This window comes from Trachymyrmex septentrionalis, unplaced genomic scaffold (genome assembly GCF_001594115.1).
Source record: "Trachymyrmex septentrionalis isolate Tsep2-gDNA-1 unplaced genomic scaffold, Tsep1.0 scaffold14, whole genome shotgun sequence".
NCBI classification, from domain to species: domain Eukaryota; kingdom Metazoa; phylum Arthropoda; class Insecta; order Hymenoptera; family Formicidae; genus Trachymyrmex; species Trachymyrmex septentrionalis.
Genome location: NW_017304543.1, coordinates 3,628,438 through 3,645,062, shown reverse-complemented (window position 1 = coordinate 3,645,062; position 16,625 = coordinate 3,628,438). Strand labels below are relative to the sequence as shown.

The 16,625-nt window shown below is 38.3% G+C and overlaps 1 protein-coding gene across 4 annotated transcripts in view; it reads right to left on the bottom strand.

Annotated features, from left to right (window-relative positions):
- LOC108745548 (fasciclin-2) overlaps positions 1–16,625 on the bottom strand; it is a 97,493-nt gene that overhangs the window by 20,702 nt on the left and 60,166 nt on the right. For all 4 annotated transcript variants that reach the window (XM_018481738.1, XM_018481740.1, XM_018481739.1 and 1 more), the window contains exon 2: positions 747–918. In XM_018481738.1, the coding sequence (XP_018337240.1) occupies positions 747–918 (172 nt within the window). The remainder of the gene's footprint in view (positions 1–746; positions 919–16,625) is intronic.

The following is a 16,625-nucleotide window of genomic DNA, read 5'->3' as shown; positions in this document are numbered from 1 at the left end:
ACGAACGAACGGACGCTACTACGGTTTCATGTTTAGGTCTTCAATAGATTTTATACTCGCCTTTCGAGCGGCAAGACGGCGTACCTGTGTATGCATTACAAGTGACAGAAATTTGTAAGTTATTATTATAAGAAACTTCCCTTTACGTTTAATGTGTATTTTACTGTTGAATTAAATATTTTTTGTACTTTTCCGCTTGTAATTTGTGCTCTCTATGGAGATTTATGATTTATGTCATAAGTAATTAGTAAAATTTACGACTTTATTCTGTGAAATTATTAGAGACATGACGTGTATAATTAATATTAGATTGTAACATTATACTCGATCTTAATCGAAAGAAAGTGCTGTTTCAAAATTTTCAATAATTCATTAGGTTCGTTACATTTTACTTCTCAATTAAAATAAATTTCGCAAGTACTTTAACGACGATGAAATCCATTATTCTCGGGAATGTAATTGATTACAGCAATTCATGTATAAATATCAACGATACAAAAGGAAAAGTGTCTAGATTCATGAATCATGATTCTTATAATTGCTTGTAATAACTCTTCGAAAAATGATCATAGCACTAGTGGCGTTGCAACTGATATCTCCGATTAATTAAACTGTCATCTTCTCAATTGCTAATTATAATATAGATAGAGAAGCGCCGTTGACTTGATCACTTTCGAGTCATCTTGAAAATATTATTTCTATAAGCAAAAAAGAACAAGAGATGGACGGTGTGGTAATCGACTTACTTGAGAGACTCGATCAAGCGATCCATCGGATCAAACCATTCCATATCAGCGATAAGTGACGGATCCTCTACCTTCGGTTTACACGTGAGGATGATGCTGGAGCCGATCGCCTTTGTTTGCGTCTCGCCGTTTGGTAAAATTTCCAAGTACGGATCGGTTGCGTTCGCATAAGCTGCAAAGGAAGAAAAAAAAATCACGAATGTTATTATGCCTGACAAGAAAGATGAGTGCGTGCGTGTACACATGTTTTTGCATGCAAAACGATCGCAGTCGCTAGGGACCGACGGAAAATACTGGTTTCGATAATGATATAGTTAACGGAGTATTATAATGATCATCCTATAATAATTATGTCTGTAATTTATTTTTTGCATTAATGCAAAAAAAAATATATAAGAGCGGACACTTATCTGAAATATGCGACTTTTAGTTGACAAAAACATGGTTTTAAAAAATCTTTAAAGCTTCTATAATTTAGAATTGAATACATATTCTAATTTATCATCATAATTACTTGTATGCGAAAAATTATGCCAAAGTATAATAGATAATAAAACCGGCAAGTTTATCATATTTTTCAGTCGATTGATCGTTTTGGATTACAAGTTTAGTTAAATTTAAACTCCTTCCTCTTCTAGAATATCAAAACACTCCGTTTTTTTTGGTGTACACTTTTTACCCTATGAGAAATTTATCAATGTTACACCTAATTGAATTATGAACGTGTGCAATTATTTTCTCATAGGGTAAAAAGCTGGTTCAACGACTCTGATATTCACCCCGTATACAGTATATAATATGTATATCAATTAAAATATATACGAAAAAAATAATTATTTACTAATATTTCCAAGCTTTCGCAGACGTTGTTTCAAAAAGGAGAGAATAAAATTCAGATAGGGCCAAAAACCGGCCTCATACGCGTGACCACCCCCTCTTTCTTTTTCTTCTTCGAATTAAATTCATCACAACCTACCGACCAGATAAAGATCAATACTGTATGTTGTTTCTTAAGATCGCACAATTTGAAACAACTCCCCAGAGAAAGATAATCCCGCTACTGGTTACGGGGTATCTCTCGCTTACCCACACGAGTGGGCCGTGGCGACATCGCCGCCTGCGGCAGCGAGGGCGACGGCGGCGCCGTCATCACGTAAATGCACAACACGGAGAGGCAGATCGGCGACGTCTCGACGCTCATGGTTCGCGCGTAGCGCAACAGAAAGCGCCTTCAGGGACCGAGATGCGTACGTGAACTATGACAACGGTATGCGAACGTCGTCGGAATGCAGGCGTGCGCGACGGGTGCCCCCTCGGCGTCAACACGGCGCGACTCGGCAATAGTGGCAGGCATAACAGGAAGCGGGAATTGAGCTAATTAATTGCGGCGAGCGAAAGTGCGGAATTGCCCTAACTGGTAAACGTTCCGTGACCTCCTCCTCTTCCTCTTCTCATCCCGCGTCATCCAGACGTAAACTGCATCAGCGGCGTAATGCAGAATAGATGCTCGCCCGTTCTCTCTCTCTCTCTCTCTCTCTCTCTCTCTCTCTCTCTCTCTCTTGGCGCCAGCTCTGCAAGCTCATTAGCTCGTTAACTTCGCGCACGTAAAGCTCAGGCTACCTGACGAGTGGAAATGACGGCGCAACGAGGGAATCATTATCGAATTTACGGGCGAGCTGGTAGCCGCACAACTAGAACTACTCGTTAAGTCCGTGGGAATTTCTCGAGTCGCATGGAGAACTGCCGATTCGTGATTACATGCGATTACACTACGGAGCTTAAAACGCGACGAATGCCCACAACTGATCGGTCGATTTCCGTTTCACGCGGATTAAGTGGGCCGATAATGGATTTGTGTTAGCGTTGTATCGGGCAGCCAATCGCTTCCTGCACAGGTGCATGTTACTACCGATTGTCAAATTGACAGCACGAGAGGAAAAACACGAGAGAAAAAAGTCAGTAAAAAAAAAAAAAAAAAAAATATATGTACGTATGCACGTGTGTATTCCGATGCAAGCACAATGCGATGAGCGAGCCGTGTAATCGAAATAGGGAGCCAGTTCGCCTAAATAATTCTTTTTTTTTTTTTCCACTGGACGCAAGAGCGCGCCGCTGTGTAACAGTTGATCTCGTAAATACTGAAACCACGGAGCAGTGGTGGATGGCTGCGAAAATAATTGAATACGGATTAAAAAAGCGGGCTCGAGATAGCGAACGAAGCTACGCTGATGCAAGCGAGCAGCTCGCGTGTGACGCTGATCGCGTCTGACGTAATCGACAATGGCACGAAAATTGAAACCGCCCCGCAAATTGCCGGCGGAAAAAGTCGATCTCCTCTGTTTCCCCGCGCAGCGAAAAACTTCCGTGCCATTTCTGCCGTTGGCAAATGTCAGAAGAACAAACGAAACTACAGTATGAATTTTAAACAAAATTCTAAAAACATCCCCCCCTCCCCCCTCCCAAAAAAAAGACTAGACGCGTTGCATTCCGCCTTTCATCTAGTTAGCCATCATCTGTAAAATTTATTCTCGACTGGCTCCAGTTTCCTCAAATTATCAAATTGTTTCTAAATACATGTTTGTTCAGAAAAATAATCGTCTCGTGTAAAAATAAATTCTATAGATATTAGGTATTAGATTTTGCCCTTGTGTCATTAAATCTATTCCATTTTCGCGATTTTTTGTTATCTTTCGAATAAATTATCATTTATTTTAATTATAACCTTTACCATTAAATTTGAAGTTTCGTTGAAGATATCTTCAACGACAAAATCCGTGCGAGATGATTGTTTTATCGCGGATAATGCAAATGCACCGTTCAAGAAACCGTGGAGAGACTCATTTAATTTCTGTAATAGTCCGCGCAAGGACGCGGAAAGGTTACAAACCTTCCCAACGGAGGAACTTCCTTAATTGGCCTAAGACTCATCGGGGATGAGTTCTTGCGTGCGGTCAATTAAAGGATCTAGCCAGCGCGTTACGCTTTGCTCTGCTCCCTTCCTCCCTCCCTCTTTCTCTTAGCAAACTTAGGACTTTAAGCTGCTTTTATGACATCTTTCTATACACAAAAACGACCTATCAGATTCAACTACTGAGTAGTACGACGATCATCAAGCAAGCGTAATAAATACCTTGCGATGAAGTTTAAAAAAAAAAAAACATTTTTTTTACATTCCCAATTAAATCTATGACTTCTTTTTAAAAGACTTTTTCAGCTTTCAGCTAGTCGTAAATTCCTATTGACATGGTTTTTCGATCAGAAGAATATTTTTTATGTACATATATAAATAGAAAACACGGAATTCTTCACTCATATTCCGTTAAATTTATTTCGATTTCAACAAATAAATATAATAAATAAAGATCTCTGAATGAACATCTGCGAAAAATCTGCGATTTTATCAGATTTCAATTAATACAATTCACTATATTTTCTTCAGATTATTTATTATAATTAAACCATAGGTATTTCATTAAACTAGTGGTTGATTGTACGCTTGTAGAAATTAACATTCACATTCCAACTTTAATGTGCGCGATAGTATGCGAAGTGCTTCTCTCCGTTTTCTCGAAAATTCACAGGTAAGAGGTCGAGCTTACAAATTGCGATAAGTTCCAACGGTACATTCAAGCTGAAGTCTGTATCTAGGGGGGAGGAGCATCGTGATAAGACACTGCAACGTTCGCTTAACGCCACCGGCATTTGCATCGCAAAGTTTGCTTAAACTTTGAACTGGGTGAATGGTGAGAAATGTGTTAAATCCTTCTAGTCGTCGCTAATTGTCTCCGACCGTGCATTACATACAATAGCCACAATCAACCAGCAGTCGTTTTGATTAATGGCTCGGCTTCAGCCTAAAAATATGCTTTCGTTCTGCTATCGAACCCTCGACCTATAATATCTCGAAACATTATGGGGATTATAATTTTGGCCAGCTGTCATTTCGGTAGCCTGTATGCACAATGACTGAACTCCCTACAAGAGGTGTAATTCTGCTCTCACAGCCGTCATTTCCGATAAGAGATTTCGTAATCAAGAGAGGGTGAGTCGCTAAAGATTACGTCCCCGGGAGCATTGTCTCTCGCTCGTAAAGACAGCTTATTTATTTGCCGTTCTTGCACTGTCATAAAACGTCGTTTCTTCCTCGCGATAAGACTCGCAAATTCATCATTTCCGGCCCGCTTAAGGCCGGAATGGGCGGACAGGCTAGGGGTAAGTTAAAGATTTTCCTACAGTCACTTGGGTCCTACAATCGCAAAATGTGTTTCACAAGGGGGCTAAATGAGCAGACGGTCCCCCTCGAATAATGGCAAGACATAAATCGCAATTATGTTTCCAGTGGACTGAACTTATTCGATTTTATCTAATACGCTGAGAAACTCTCAGTGATGAAAATATTCGATCAAGTTACGAGATATTTGATATTTAGAGATTGCCGTCACAGAATTAAATTTTATTTTTTTTTCACAATAATTACAATCTATTATATATTTTATGTGCATTTGTGTGCTATATTATTATATAAAACATAAAGGAATAATCTTTAAATATAACTACGTATAAATAATCTGTAAATAAAACTGTTCCAAGAAAAATATAATTCTAAATATGTATTTAAAGATATACTTATTATATAATTTTCTATTATTTTTTTCTATATCATTTCTATAAAAATCCATATTAAAATCAAATTAATTGTGATTAAAACAATTCAATTACCTACCTACGTTTACATGCTCTGTATCCAATTCAGAAAATATTTATAATAAAATAAATCTTGTTATAATTTAATACAAAAAAAAAAATAAACGTATGGTTTCTTAATTGCTTCTTTGATGGATACCTGCTCAAAAAACATGTTTGTCCGCATTTCGTGAAGAGAAACCATTACGTTCGTACGTGCTGATATCACGATATATTATTGTTGCACAAAACAACACTATCATTAATTGCTCGTTAATGTCGTATTCAAAATGTATTCGTCATTACGCGGGAGAGGAAACCTGCCAGTTCATCGTCGCGATGCGCATTATAACGTCGTACGAAACTCATTCGGCGTGAACCGCCGAAGAGAGCAACAATACGGAGGGTTGGTTGTTCCTGGAGATCCCCATTCCCGGGGCCTACACCTCCGCCGCCCCTCGAGGGCATGCGCTCGGGCAGATTCTATAATCGTTTCACAAATTCGCCCGAGTCACCGCGCTCCGCTTCTTCTCACTACCCCGCGTTTACAACGGTGTACCGCATCAACCATTATCCACCCTTGAGACTCGCAAATTCATCGTTTCCGGGGCGCATACCGCGTGTTCATCCGTGGGGGAAGAATATACGCGAGGGACGCGACAGGACTTTTCCCAAAGATCTTCGCGAAGAAATGCCGTAATTGACTGGGGGGGTTCATTGGGGGTCGGCTTTGGTCTGCGCGCGAAATTGATAAATTGGTACATTGATGGTGTATACTTGCGTTATATTTTTCTGTCACGAACGTACAAACCTTTTTGTCTTAATTTTAGAGACGAACTTTTTACAGGATAAAACAAAATATTTACTCTCGAACATTATATATTTAGTAAAATCGCATTACTCCAATCTCTCGAGTAATCTCGTTTCGTAATACAGTTTGCGTTTCCAACTTATTTTAGATGTAAGCGCATTATCTATTCAAGAATTATTATCTCCCATCGTCACGCCGGGTCTAGTTTACCCTTGAAACTCAGATTCATCGTTTTCCGGATCCTCCTACAAGAACACGACGTGAGACGGAATTTGGAAGCCTTTTCTTAGAGGACTCCTGAGTGAAGAAATCCCGTGATTGCCCCGGGAGGTTAGCTCATCAGCTTCGGCTTTGGTCGAGCTTGTATGTGTGTGTGTGTGTGTGTATATGTGGGTGGTATAGGAAGATAAAGGTCGAGCAAAGGGACCGAGAGAAAGACGAAAGGAGTCAAGAGCAAGCAAGAGGACTCACTCCTCTCCCAAGACATCTTATTTACGTTAGTTAGGGTTTGTTGGCGCAGTCACCCCAGGGGCTATTCAATGCCTCTCCGCCGCCCATTTCAACCTCCCCACCGTTGACTCACACACATCTAGAAGGGGTCCTCCTCGGTATTCCAGATCTTGCCATCACACTCACGCCACAGCCACAAAACTACCCTTCTAACCCCCCGGGGGGTCCATCCACCCGGGAACCACGCCCGACTCACGTATATCCTCGACTCAAAGGCGATCCGTGCGTACACCGCTTTGCTTACGCGCGTGCCACCCGATGTACAGGAGGCTGTCGGAATAGTGCTCCCCGGTAAACTCCGACGACATGTCACTCGAGTTGGAAGAATTCGATCCGGGAGGGTCGGGAGGAACCTACGAGAGTGGTGGTCTAACTGGGTAGATGGAAAAAGTGCTGGAAAAGGTCTTGATCAGATCTCTATATGGAATAAGATCGAATGAAAGGTCGAGTGGAGGAAATGGTGATGCTGTGGCGACAGGAATCTTCCAAAAATGTGGCCAACTGGGAAATCTCGACAAGGCAAATTCGATATTGCTGACCTCTTTGCTGCCGTCGGCTTTCTTCCTCCAAAATATTGTCTTTATTTTATCTATTTATATAAGCCTACATTATTTTATGTTAATTAGATTTTTTTTATTAAAGAATTAGAAACCATTTCGGAAATCTGTCTTATTTTACAGCTAAATTTATTTTAAATTTATTATAATTAACTATTATAATTTATTATAAGTAATTATTCTTTTACTGCTTGATATTACATGTATTATTTAGTCATTAGATTCGAAGAGAATTTTCTAAGCAAATACACTATTTCTAGCTCATATTGCTTATAATAATCGGTATAAATCGGTATCGATTTATAGCACAAGTCTCATAATTACAAGTAAATTGGAGGGATTTATGAGTACCGAGAACAATATGAAGTACGGCACGTAATATAATGCAGAGTAAAGTGCAGCAGTTGAATTTCGATTCGAGGGGGAACATTGCACGTAACTGTGAATACATCGTCTCCCTGTAGGCTTTGTTAAGGGCTTGTTATAAATGAAGACCGAAAGCTTTGTTAAGAGCGAAGGGAGTGAGAAACGCGCCAATATAATTAAGGTAAAGTTACAGCGTGTCGATGATAAGACTTCCACATAGCCAGATAGACTTTTGTATTCGGATAATGAATTAAAAAAAAATAGATGCACAAGTATATCATTATTATTGTTTTTGGATATATATATATATATATATATATATATATATATATATATAAAATTTAATTTTATCGAATTAAAATATTCTATTTGTGAAAAATTATTTTTATGTGGATATAAATCGTAAATAGGTTCCCCATCTTGAAGTCGTAATTTTAGATGATCGACACTGCAAAGTCTTTTAAATTTCACAACGTATGCGGATATATAATTATTTGTTATCAGTATTCATAAGTTGTGCGCTACTCTAGCTATTGTACTTTCTCATAAAAAAAAAAGCGTCCATAAACTATATAGAGAGCCATAAAAATCGAGTGGGCATTTATCGGCGCGCATCTTTCTTTTCATGTGAAGAAAGTTGGGAGGCAAAGCGAGGAAACTGCGCAGACATTCTTTTATCGGAGCAAGAGAGAACGGCAAGAAGAAACTGCGATAAGAGATTGGATCAATGACCGATATCGAACGAGGAAATATTAGTGGACTAGTGTAATTCCCAAAGTTCACGAGAACGCGATTAGTTGTAGAGATTGCGCTACTGTAATCTCGTCAATAAACTCACGCGATTAAATAGGCTGGTATCGCGCGGATGGATAATGAAGTGGTCGAAGGGTTCGTCGGTCACCAAACCGAAATTACATAATAACGGAATAGAGTTCTGTTTGTGTATCCCTTCATTCGTTGCGTGACAATCTACGAATTATAGCAGGTTAAGTTGCAGTAATAAATTGAATCAAGTATTTTAGTTACGTTCGAATTAAATATTGTAATGATAATATGAATTCGTAAAAATATTAAATTGTAAAATATTAAAATAAATACTGTATCTATAAAATCAATTAATACGTGTGTATTAGTGCGCAATATTACAAATAATAAACATTTTTGTGTCTGATATTCCATGTAAAACTTTGTTTTTAATACCTATTTAAATACGTTCAAAATATTACGGTTTTTCTAAAAATTAGCGAGATAGTGGAGAATTTTTCAGAACGCGGTAATAAAAAATAGAAAGATGAAAGAAAAACTCAAAGTTCGCGTAATTGCTCGCGCGTAAATTTTTATGGTAGAAAGCACAGTGCGAAAAAAAAGAGAAAGAGAGAGAGAGAGAGAAAGAGAGAAAGAGTTACCGTCATTAGTGGCGCTAATAGCTGAATCTTCGTTAACGTAAAGACCACATTAAGCGTTAATAATGACACGTAAAAGATACTCCTCTCGTTGAATCGACCTGCGGCTTTTACCCTGTGCTATAAAGTAGCTTCGGATAGCTTCACAAAGGAAAACGCGTGAGAGGATAATCTTGATACCAGTCGGTGCCGCGTCGTGTTGTACTGCTTTACTTCGCAAAATCCGGGAATCCTTTAAATCTTGGAATCAGAGAAGAAACCCCTTCTCTTTCGGTCGGTCAAAGGCTGCGTACATACGCATATATATATATATATATATATATATATATATATATATATATATATACATACATACATACGAAGGTGTTACGGCGAAACCTTATAAATCAAACGAGGGACAGAGCCTTGGGGGCGGAAAGACGCGCCGTGAAGAGAGCGATAAAAACTTCTAGCACAGCTTCTCCGAGCGCCAGATAGGCGTTCTAATTAAATGCTCAACGGAGGTCTCTCTTTCCTTCCTTCCGTGCTTTTACATTCCCTTTCACTTTTCCTTCCTTCTTGACTTGATTAAACGTCAGACTTTCCAGCACCTATCCTGTTTTGTCGCCATTTGCGCGACAAAAATTTATAAAAAAAAAAAAATCTTTTATATCTGCTTCGGATTTATAGAAAGGTTTCGCTTCGCGACATAATGAAATTGACTTTTACCGTCTCGCAGAATTCTTTATTAAAGAAATTGAAGCCTCATTGTCAATTATAACTCTTATTTTGTTCTCTTATTTTTTAATCTTTTTATTCTTCGTCTAATTTTGTAATATCTCAATATTTGTACTTTCGTTTCTATATTATTAAACATTTACGGTTGTAAATTTCACGTACTTTTGTTGACTTCCTGTAAAATTAACATACTGGAAAGGAAATGTTGCCAGAGGCTGTCAATGTGCATTGAGCTTAGTTTATATCAGTTGCCTGTTCGTAACAAATTAGTTAATTAATGAGTGAATTATACATATGTTGGTTCATCGCGTATCGTTTAATAGAATAATTCAATACAATACATTTTAACCGAGCATATTTCCATTGTAATAAAAATAATTAACGTAAAATCGATACTTAAAAATAAAAGTTCTCTCTTTATCTCAGTTTTCACAGTTCTTTCAACATTCTCTTGTATTTTTCTCAGTTTGTCTGAAAAATATGCTGACTCTGCAAGAACGTTCTTCGAACTACGGTGCAAATAAATGGAACGGAATCGTCGCGAAAGATAGGCAAAGAGAACATTTTTGCAGACGCCTCGATGCGATTCCATCGAGACAAACAAGTCATTCGAGGGGTAACCGAGACGAAGCGGGCGGGTCCGCGTTTGAAGAATGGAACGCGACATTGGGTGTTTATGAATGTCGCTGCGGCGTGCAGGAATGGATTGAGAATCCCGATCTCTTACGGCGTGATGAAATATGCCGAAGTACAAGCGTGCCTTTGACACCCGCGAGCTGGAAATTTATGGGGATACCGAGGAAAGTTTCAGACGGAACGGAATAGTGTGCTCGGCCAAGTTGTTGTTTCACCGTTGTAAAAATTATTACGACAGTTGGGAGCGTGTTACGTAACGTGAATCTGAGTGATATAGTGTCTTAAAGAAAAATTTTTTAAATCATTTAAAAATTACGCAATCAAATTATACGACGTTCGAACAATAAAAAATTAACAATTATTATTTATCAGCTTATGGAAATCCTCATGGTTATTTGCATGCGTAAACGCACGATGAATTAAATCAGACTTTAATGTGACTTTAATGTTTAGTTGAAGATAGCGTGCTATGATACTAATAAGAAGATACCACGCACAACGAGGTTTTCATTATCAGATGAAATTCCGGAATGTCATTTACGAGTAGCAAGGTGTAACGACATAATAGCTGCCTTCCTCCTCCTCATGAAAACTATTCCCAATACTTTGTATGGTATTCCATTTAAAATACTTCCTCGTTCCTTCGCAAGCATTAATTTGTATGAAAACATTTAATATAATTCTTACATTTTCTAAGAACAGTTTAAATATCTAAAATTAAAAACGCAGCAGCATACTAAAAGCAAACAGCGTAAAATGTCATTTAATAAATATGCATGACAGTATTTTAATCGAACAAAATGAAACTGAAGAGAAGATAGAAATGAGCAAAATGAAAATAAAATTAAAAAGAAAATACAAATTACGTTCTGGCGAAAATTAAATTGGATATTCGCTTTATAAATAACGAGTTCGGCAGGTTGTTCTATTTTCAGGGGAATACATACTGTGTAACAGTTTCCGGCTTCCGCAGCTTCGCACTCAATATTAGCGTCGTGGAGTATAGGCACGTAACCCCTATTACTTTAAGTTTCTCGGTAACATATTCCATTATTTAACCGGATACACATATTGGCAAATGAGTTAAGTCAAATTAACGCGATTACCGCTATTCACGCTGTCCGTACATACGCGGGGTAAATAATTTGCGCGCACAAACCACGAATTTCCTTCCGTATTTCACATCATGTCTAATTCATTAATCTATAATGAATGCAAGTAACGTTTAAATTTCTTCCACGTTGCTGTAAATTTAAGAAATTTCATTTAATAGACTGGACAATTTAAAAAAATAGTTAAAAAAAATTGTCCAGTCCAGTTTTCTCGCTTCTGAGAAAAAAAAAAAATAGAACGGTAAAACGGCTCCATAGAATATCACATCAGTTTTACTACATTATTTGCTTCACTTTGCGAGGAATGAGAACTAAATAGAAAAATAAGAAGCAAACAATGTAATTACAGTGACGAGTGAGATAAATGCAAGTTGACGTCCTTCGCGAACGGGAGCACCAGAAGACACACGCACGACATGACAAGAAGGTATCAAGTAATCTGTAGTACAGATAGACTCGTGTATGTACACGAAGACGCATCCCTAAAAGGCGGCGCTTTCAAAAGCGGTCGGGGTCGTTAGATGCGAACCTGTTCGTCTCGTTATATACGCGTTTGCACGCATATGCGTACTCGGGTCGACGCATATAAGCGGCCGTCTCAGTCCTCCCTAAGTAGAGCGAAACGCACGTGACGTAACAGCTCGTAAAAGTCATCGTTTAAGCTTTAAAGACGTTAAATCACGACTCGTCTCTATCCGGGGACCGCAATATATCCTGATGAAGAAGACACTGTGGATACCGACGAGAAAAGACTCAAAAGGAACCGAGGGTTAAACAGAGGAAACGCGTCGAAGCGGCATCGAATTAGCGAATTTGAATTTCAAAGAGAAAATATAAACGCTTGAAACATATATGAGACTACAAATATACGAGACGTTTAGTCAAGTTTCAAAGATCTTATTAAATTTTTAACCAAAATTTTAAAACTCCTCTGTACAAAACCTACGCTTGAATTTTTTGCCTTATCTGATACTTTCTTTTCGTAACGATATTTTAATGAGAAATATCAACGAATACCGACGGAATATTGTCCGTAATATAATCGGACCATTTGGTACGGCAAAGTTATCATTCATCAGCCATTAGTCCTGTGACGGTAACGTTTTGAATATCGTTACTCACGCGGTCTTTATCCTGTCGATGCATAATTGATGCCGTTCAGTGAGGACGGTTGAAGACCCACTAGAAACCTCCTCTATAATGCAGATAACCTTAGCCTCGAGATTACCAGAGAGAGTCCGGAGACATGTATCGCTCTGTCCGCAGCCATTTCGATTTTATCATTTAAATGGAATATTATCTAAATATAGCGTTTCTCTGACGTTACGTTATATATGCAAACGTACTGTGGAAAAAGAGGAAATGTTACAGAAATGGGAAAAGGAAGAGAAAGATCCTACGCGATTTTCTTGGGGCGTCGTATTGAAAGACCGCTACCGGCTCGCGGCATATTTCTCGTTTATTTGGCATTCACCGGGTGCATAAAGTAGACTGCGCGCAGCCATGCAGTTTCTGCATAATGCCAGGGAGAGATAAGCATCCAGGACGTTGACTCTCCGGTCCTGCCACGGTTGCCTTAGTTATAGCTTATACATCCTAATATATTCACCGCAGTTAAACACGGATGGGAAAATTGAGCGGATACAACCGTGTTGTTTGTACAGAATATAACAGAAGTGTTTTCTTTATCTATCTCAAATTGGAAAACGGCTTTAATTCTGAGCTCGGGACAGCTCAGATAGCAAATGTAAAATTGCGTTACATCGATCAACAATGATGAAATTTACAAAAATCACGCAAGGTTTCAAATGCAAATCTTGATATAATTTTGGAAAATTTTGCAATATTTATTAGGTAGAAAATAACTACCGATTGATGTAAACAGAGATATATGAATATAATTTACATAAGTATTATGAGGATTTGAACGTTAAATCATTTTACTTGTGTAAATATAAAGTTTCTATTGAAGAGTGTTGCTTAATTTTAAAATTAATACACGCATATCTCATTTATGACCAATTTTATCTAATTGTTTGCATTCATATCTTGTTAGTATATTAATTTTAGCTATAGTGCGAGCTACAAACACTGCGAGTACACAGCTCCGGCTCGTATTGCAAATTCATATGCCAATGTGACATTAATTTTCCAATATTGCGAATTTATGTAGCATTAATGTTTGAACGTAATGAATTAATTGTCGAACTTTAAAAGAAAATAATCTATGAAAATGGTCTCTAATTTTTGGACTTATAACTTCGATCATGCGTGGTAATTAAAAAAAAAAAAACTTTTTGCAGCATGTTCCACTTTAAACATTAAATTGAAATATTTGCCATATTTCTCGTTATCCAACGTAAAAATATGTATCACATATCGTGCACTTGCACCGGTATATGCACAATATGTGTAGATAAGCCTTGGAAATAGTTTCGGTATCGTATGTACCTCGATGTAATCGAATGTCACTTAGAGATTGCGGGTAGAAAAAATGTGCATGCGGCACGGAAAGCATTTTCAGCGTCATGACAGTGATTCTGGGATTGGAAAAAGCATTTTCATGTCGTACATTTACGCGCATTTCGCATTGGCTTCGTATTACTTCGAACGAAAAGTATATCGATAATATTCCACTTAATAACTGCAGTTGTGCGCGCAGTATACGACAGCGTTAAGTAACAAACAAAAAAAAAATCTATCTGAAAGTTTTACTGCCGCGAAAATGTTCGCGTTTGCTATCATAATACTTTATGCACGGCATGCACGCAAATGTCCCATGAACCGCACGATCGCTTTGCATTAATTATACAAGAAGCAAAATGGAAATTGAGACCGAGATATAAAAGTTTTTAATTATAAGCGATTAATAAGTTAGATGGTTTTTAGTGAATTGAGTTTCGGAAAAACGATATGTTTCAGTTAGTTCTCTTTTAGAACTTCAGCAGAATTTTAATTCGGAATGCAGTAATCCAAGATGGTTAAAGTTGAAAGTAGAAAGGCACGGAAAAGAACGTCTAATAGATTTTTCATAAGTGAAAAAGGAGTCTACATTCGTTTTGTACCTCATAAACGTCTTCTTAAATGACATCTGCAGTCTTTTACCGCATTACCTTGGCCGACTTCCAATTTCCGCTCGCAAACGAAAAACAATTTTCCGGAAATATGGCCTCATTTTTTTCACACCGAGTCATTTACGTACAAATAAAATTTTCAAAGCACGTATAACGCAACGAACGCTCGTGCATAACTGTTGGCAGCCGAGAAGAATAAGAAATAGACAAGAGGCGAAGGAAAAAAAAAAAAAAAGATGCGTGATAGATTTTCCCCGCAGAATTTTCGTCAGTGCACTTTGCGACACCTGTTTACTCGAACGACAGCGAGATCAAGAGAGAAAGAGAGAGAGAGACGGAGAATTCGATTCGGCCGAAGGCTGCGCAGGGTGGTGGTTGGTCTATGGGGATGGAGAGCAGAGGACCGAGAGAGATATCTGCCACAGCAGGGGATATCCGGCAATTTCGGTAAAAGGGTTCGGCTATATGCCGGCAGTCCGTGGAGTCGGCGGACGCGCACCTGGTGACGGCACTGTGCCTCGACTAAAAGCTATCTTCCCCTAATTCACGAGCGGCAGGCAGCAATAGCAGCAGCAGCAGCAGCAGCAGCAGCAGCAGCAGCAGCAGCTTTCCCGGGATATACGCAACGATCGTGTCGCGCGCGCGCACGCACACTGGTTTCCATCAATTTTCCGGACGTTGTCGGTCCGTCCTCTTGCTCTCTATCGTTGTCTTTCCTATCTCTCGTGTCGTCTCCATCGATACGTGTGCCTACACTCGCGTGCAATCCTTTCTCGCGCGGCGCATTCGCGAGAGAAAAAGTGATTGGTATAGGTGGAAAGGGTTAACCATAATAGAACGACATAGACAGCCGACATAGACGAATATCGAATTTGCAGCTTCCGTTAAACTTCATTCGCTGAAGTCCCTTATTGTTAAAACTTAATTCATCGAAATCGTAGAGATAGAATTTTTAGAAAGAAAAAAATTGTAAATTTTTTTTTCAAGTGGCTTACCAATACAAAGTGTAAATAAAAAGGAGCATACAGCCGCAACACTAGATGTCTTTTAAGCGAAAGTCACGTATTTAAAATTATAATACAATAACGTAGACGTTTCGGTCAAGATTTGACCATCATATCGATAAATATAAATATAGAGATGTCAAAAATAAAAACATAACATTGAACAATAAACGCAATTTTTATTACGTAACTAAATTAATTCGCACGAATTTAAAGTAATATTGTAAAGTAAGTAGTGTTGAAAAATCATTTCTTTTTTTTATTTCAATTAGAATCTGGAAATTCCGTATTTGCCACACGGAGTCGCACTTTACTTCTTGTAATCCTGCGTGTAATAGGAAATAATTCATTAGCGATTAAGTTCAACTTCAAGTTTTGTCAAATTACTTTGTTATCTCGTACCACAAGCGAATTGAAAATCGTTTTACAATCTTTTCCGACTAACGTTTATTGTTTAGTTTTATGTTTTTATTCTTGATATCTTTATTTTTGTATGTAGTGATGACGGTCATCAAATCTTGACCGAAACGTCTACGTTACTATATTATAATTTTGAATATATGACTTTCGTTTAAGACATCTAGTGGCTGTATGCTCCCTTTTATTTATATTAATTGAAAGATTTAAAAAAAATGTAAAATGTTACACGCAGAAAAGTATTTGGGCTGATTTACGAAGTCTGTATACAGTGTAAATAGCTTTCATGGTTAGATAAATATACTTCAACACCTTGTTGCGTAGAATTCGACTGCGAGTCGAATAAAATTCCGAGATGCCAACTGCCGTATTCGAGTATTCAGCAAGGCGGGGAACTCCTGGTTTAAACGTCAGTCTCGTAAGTCGTGATATGGGCTGGACGGAGAATTTCGACATTCGCGAAAACCGAGGAATTCTGACGCCGGACGGAAGGTAAATTAGATTGAGGACAATGCGGAGTCGAGACTTTTGGGCCGCGGGCGAATTTCATTTCAACCGTGCAATCCTTTCCAACAAGATGAAAAGCGCG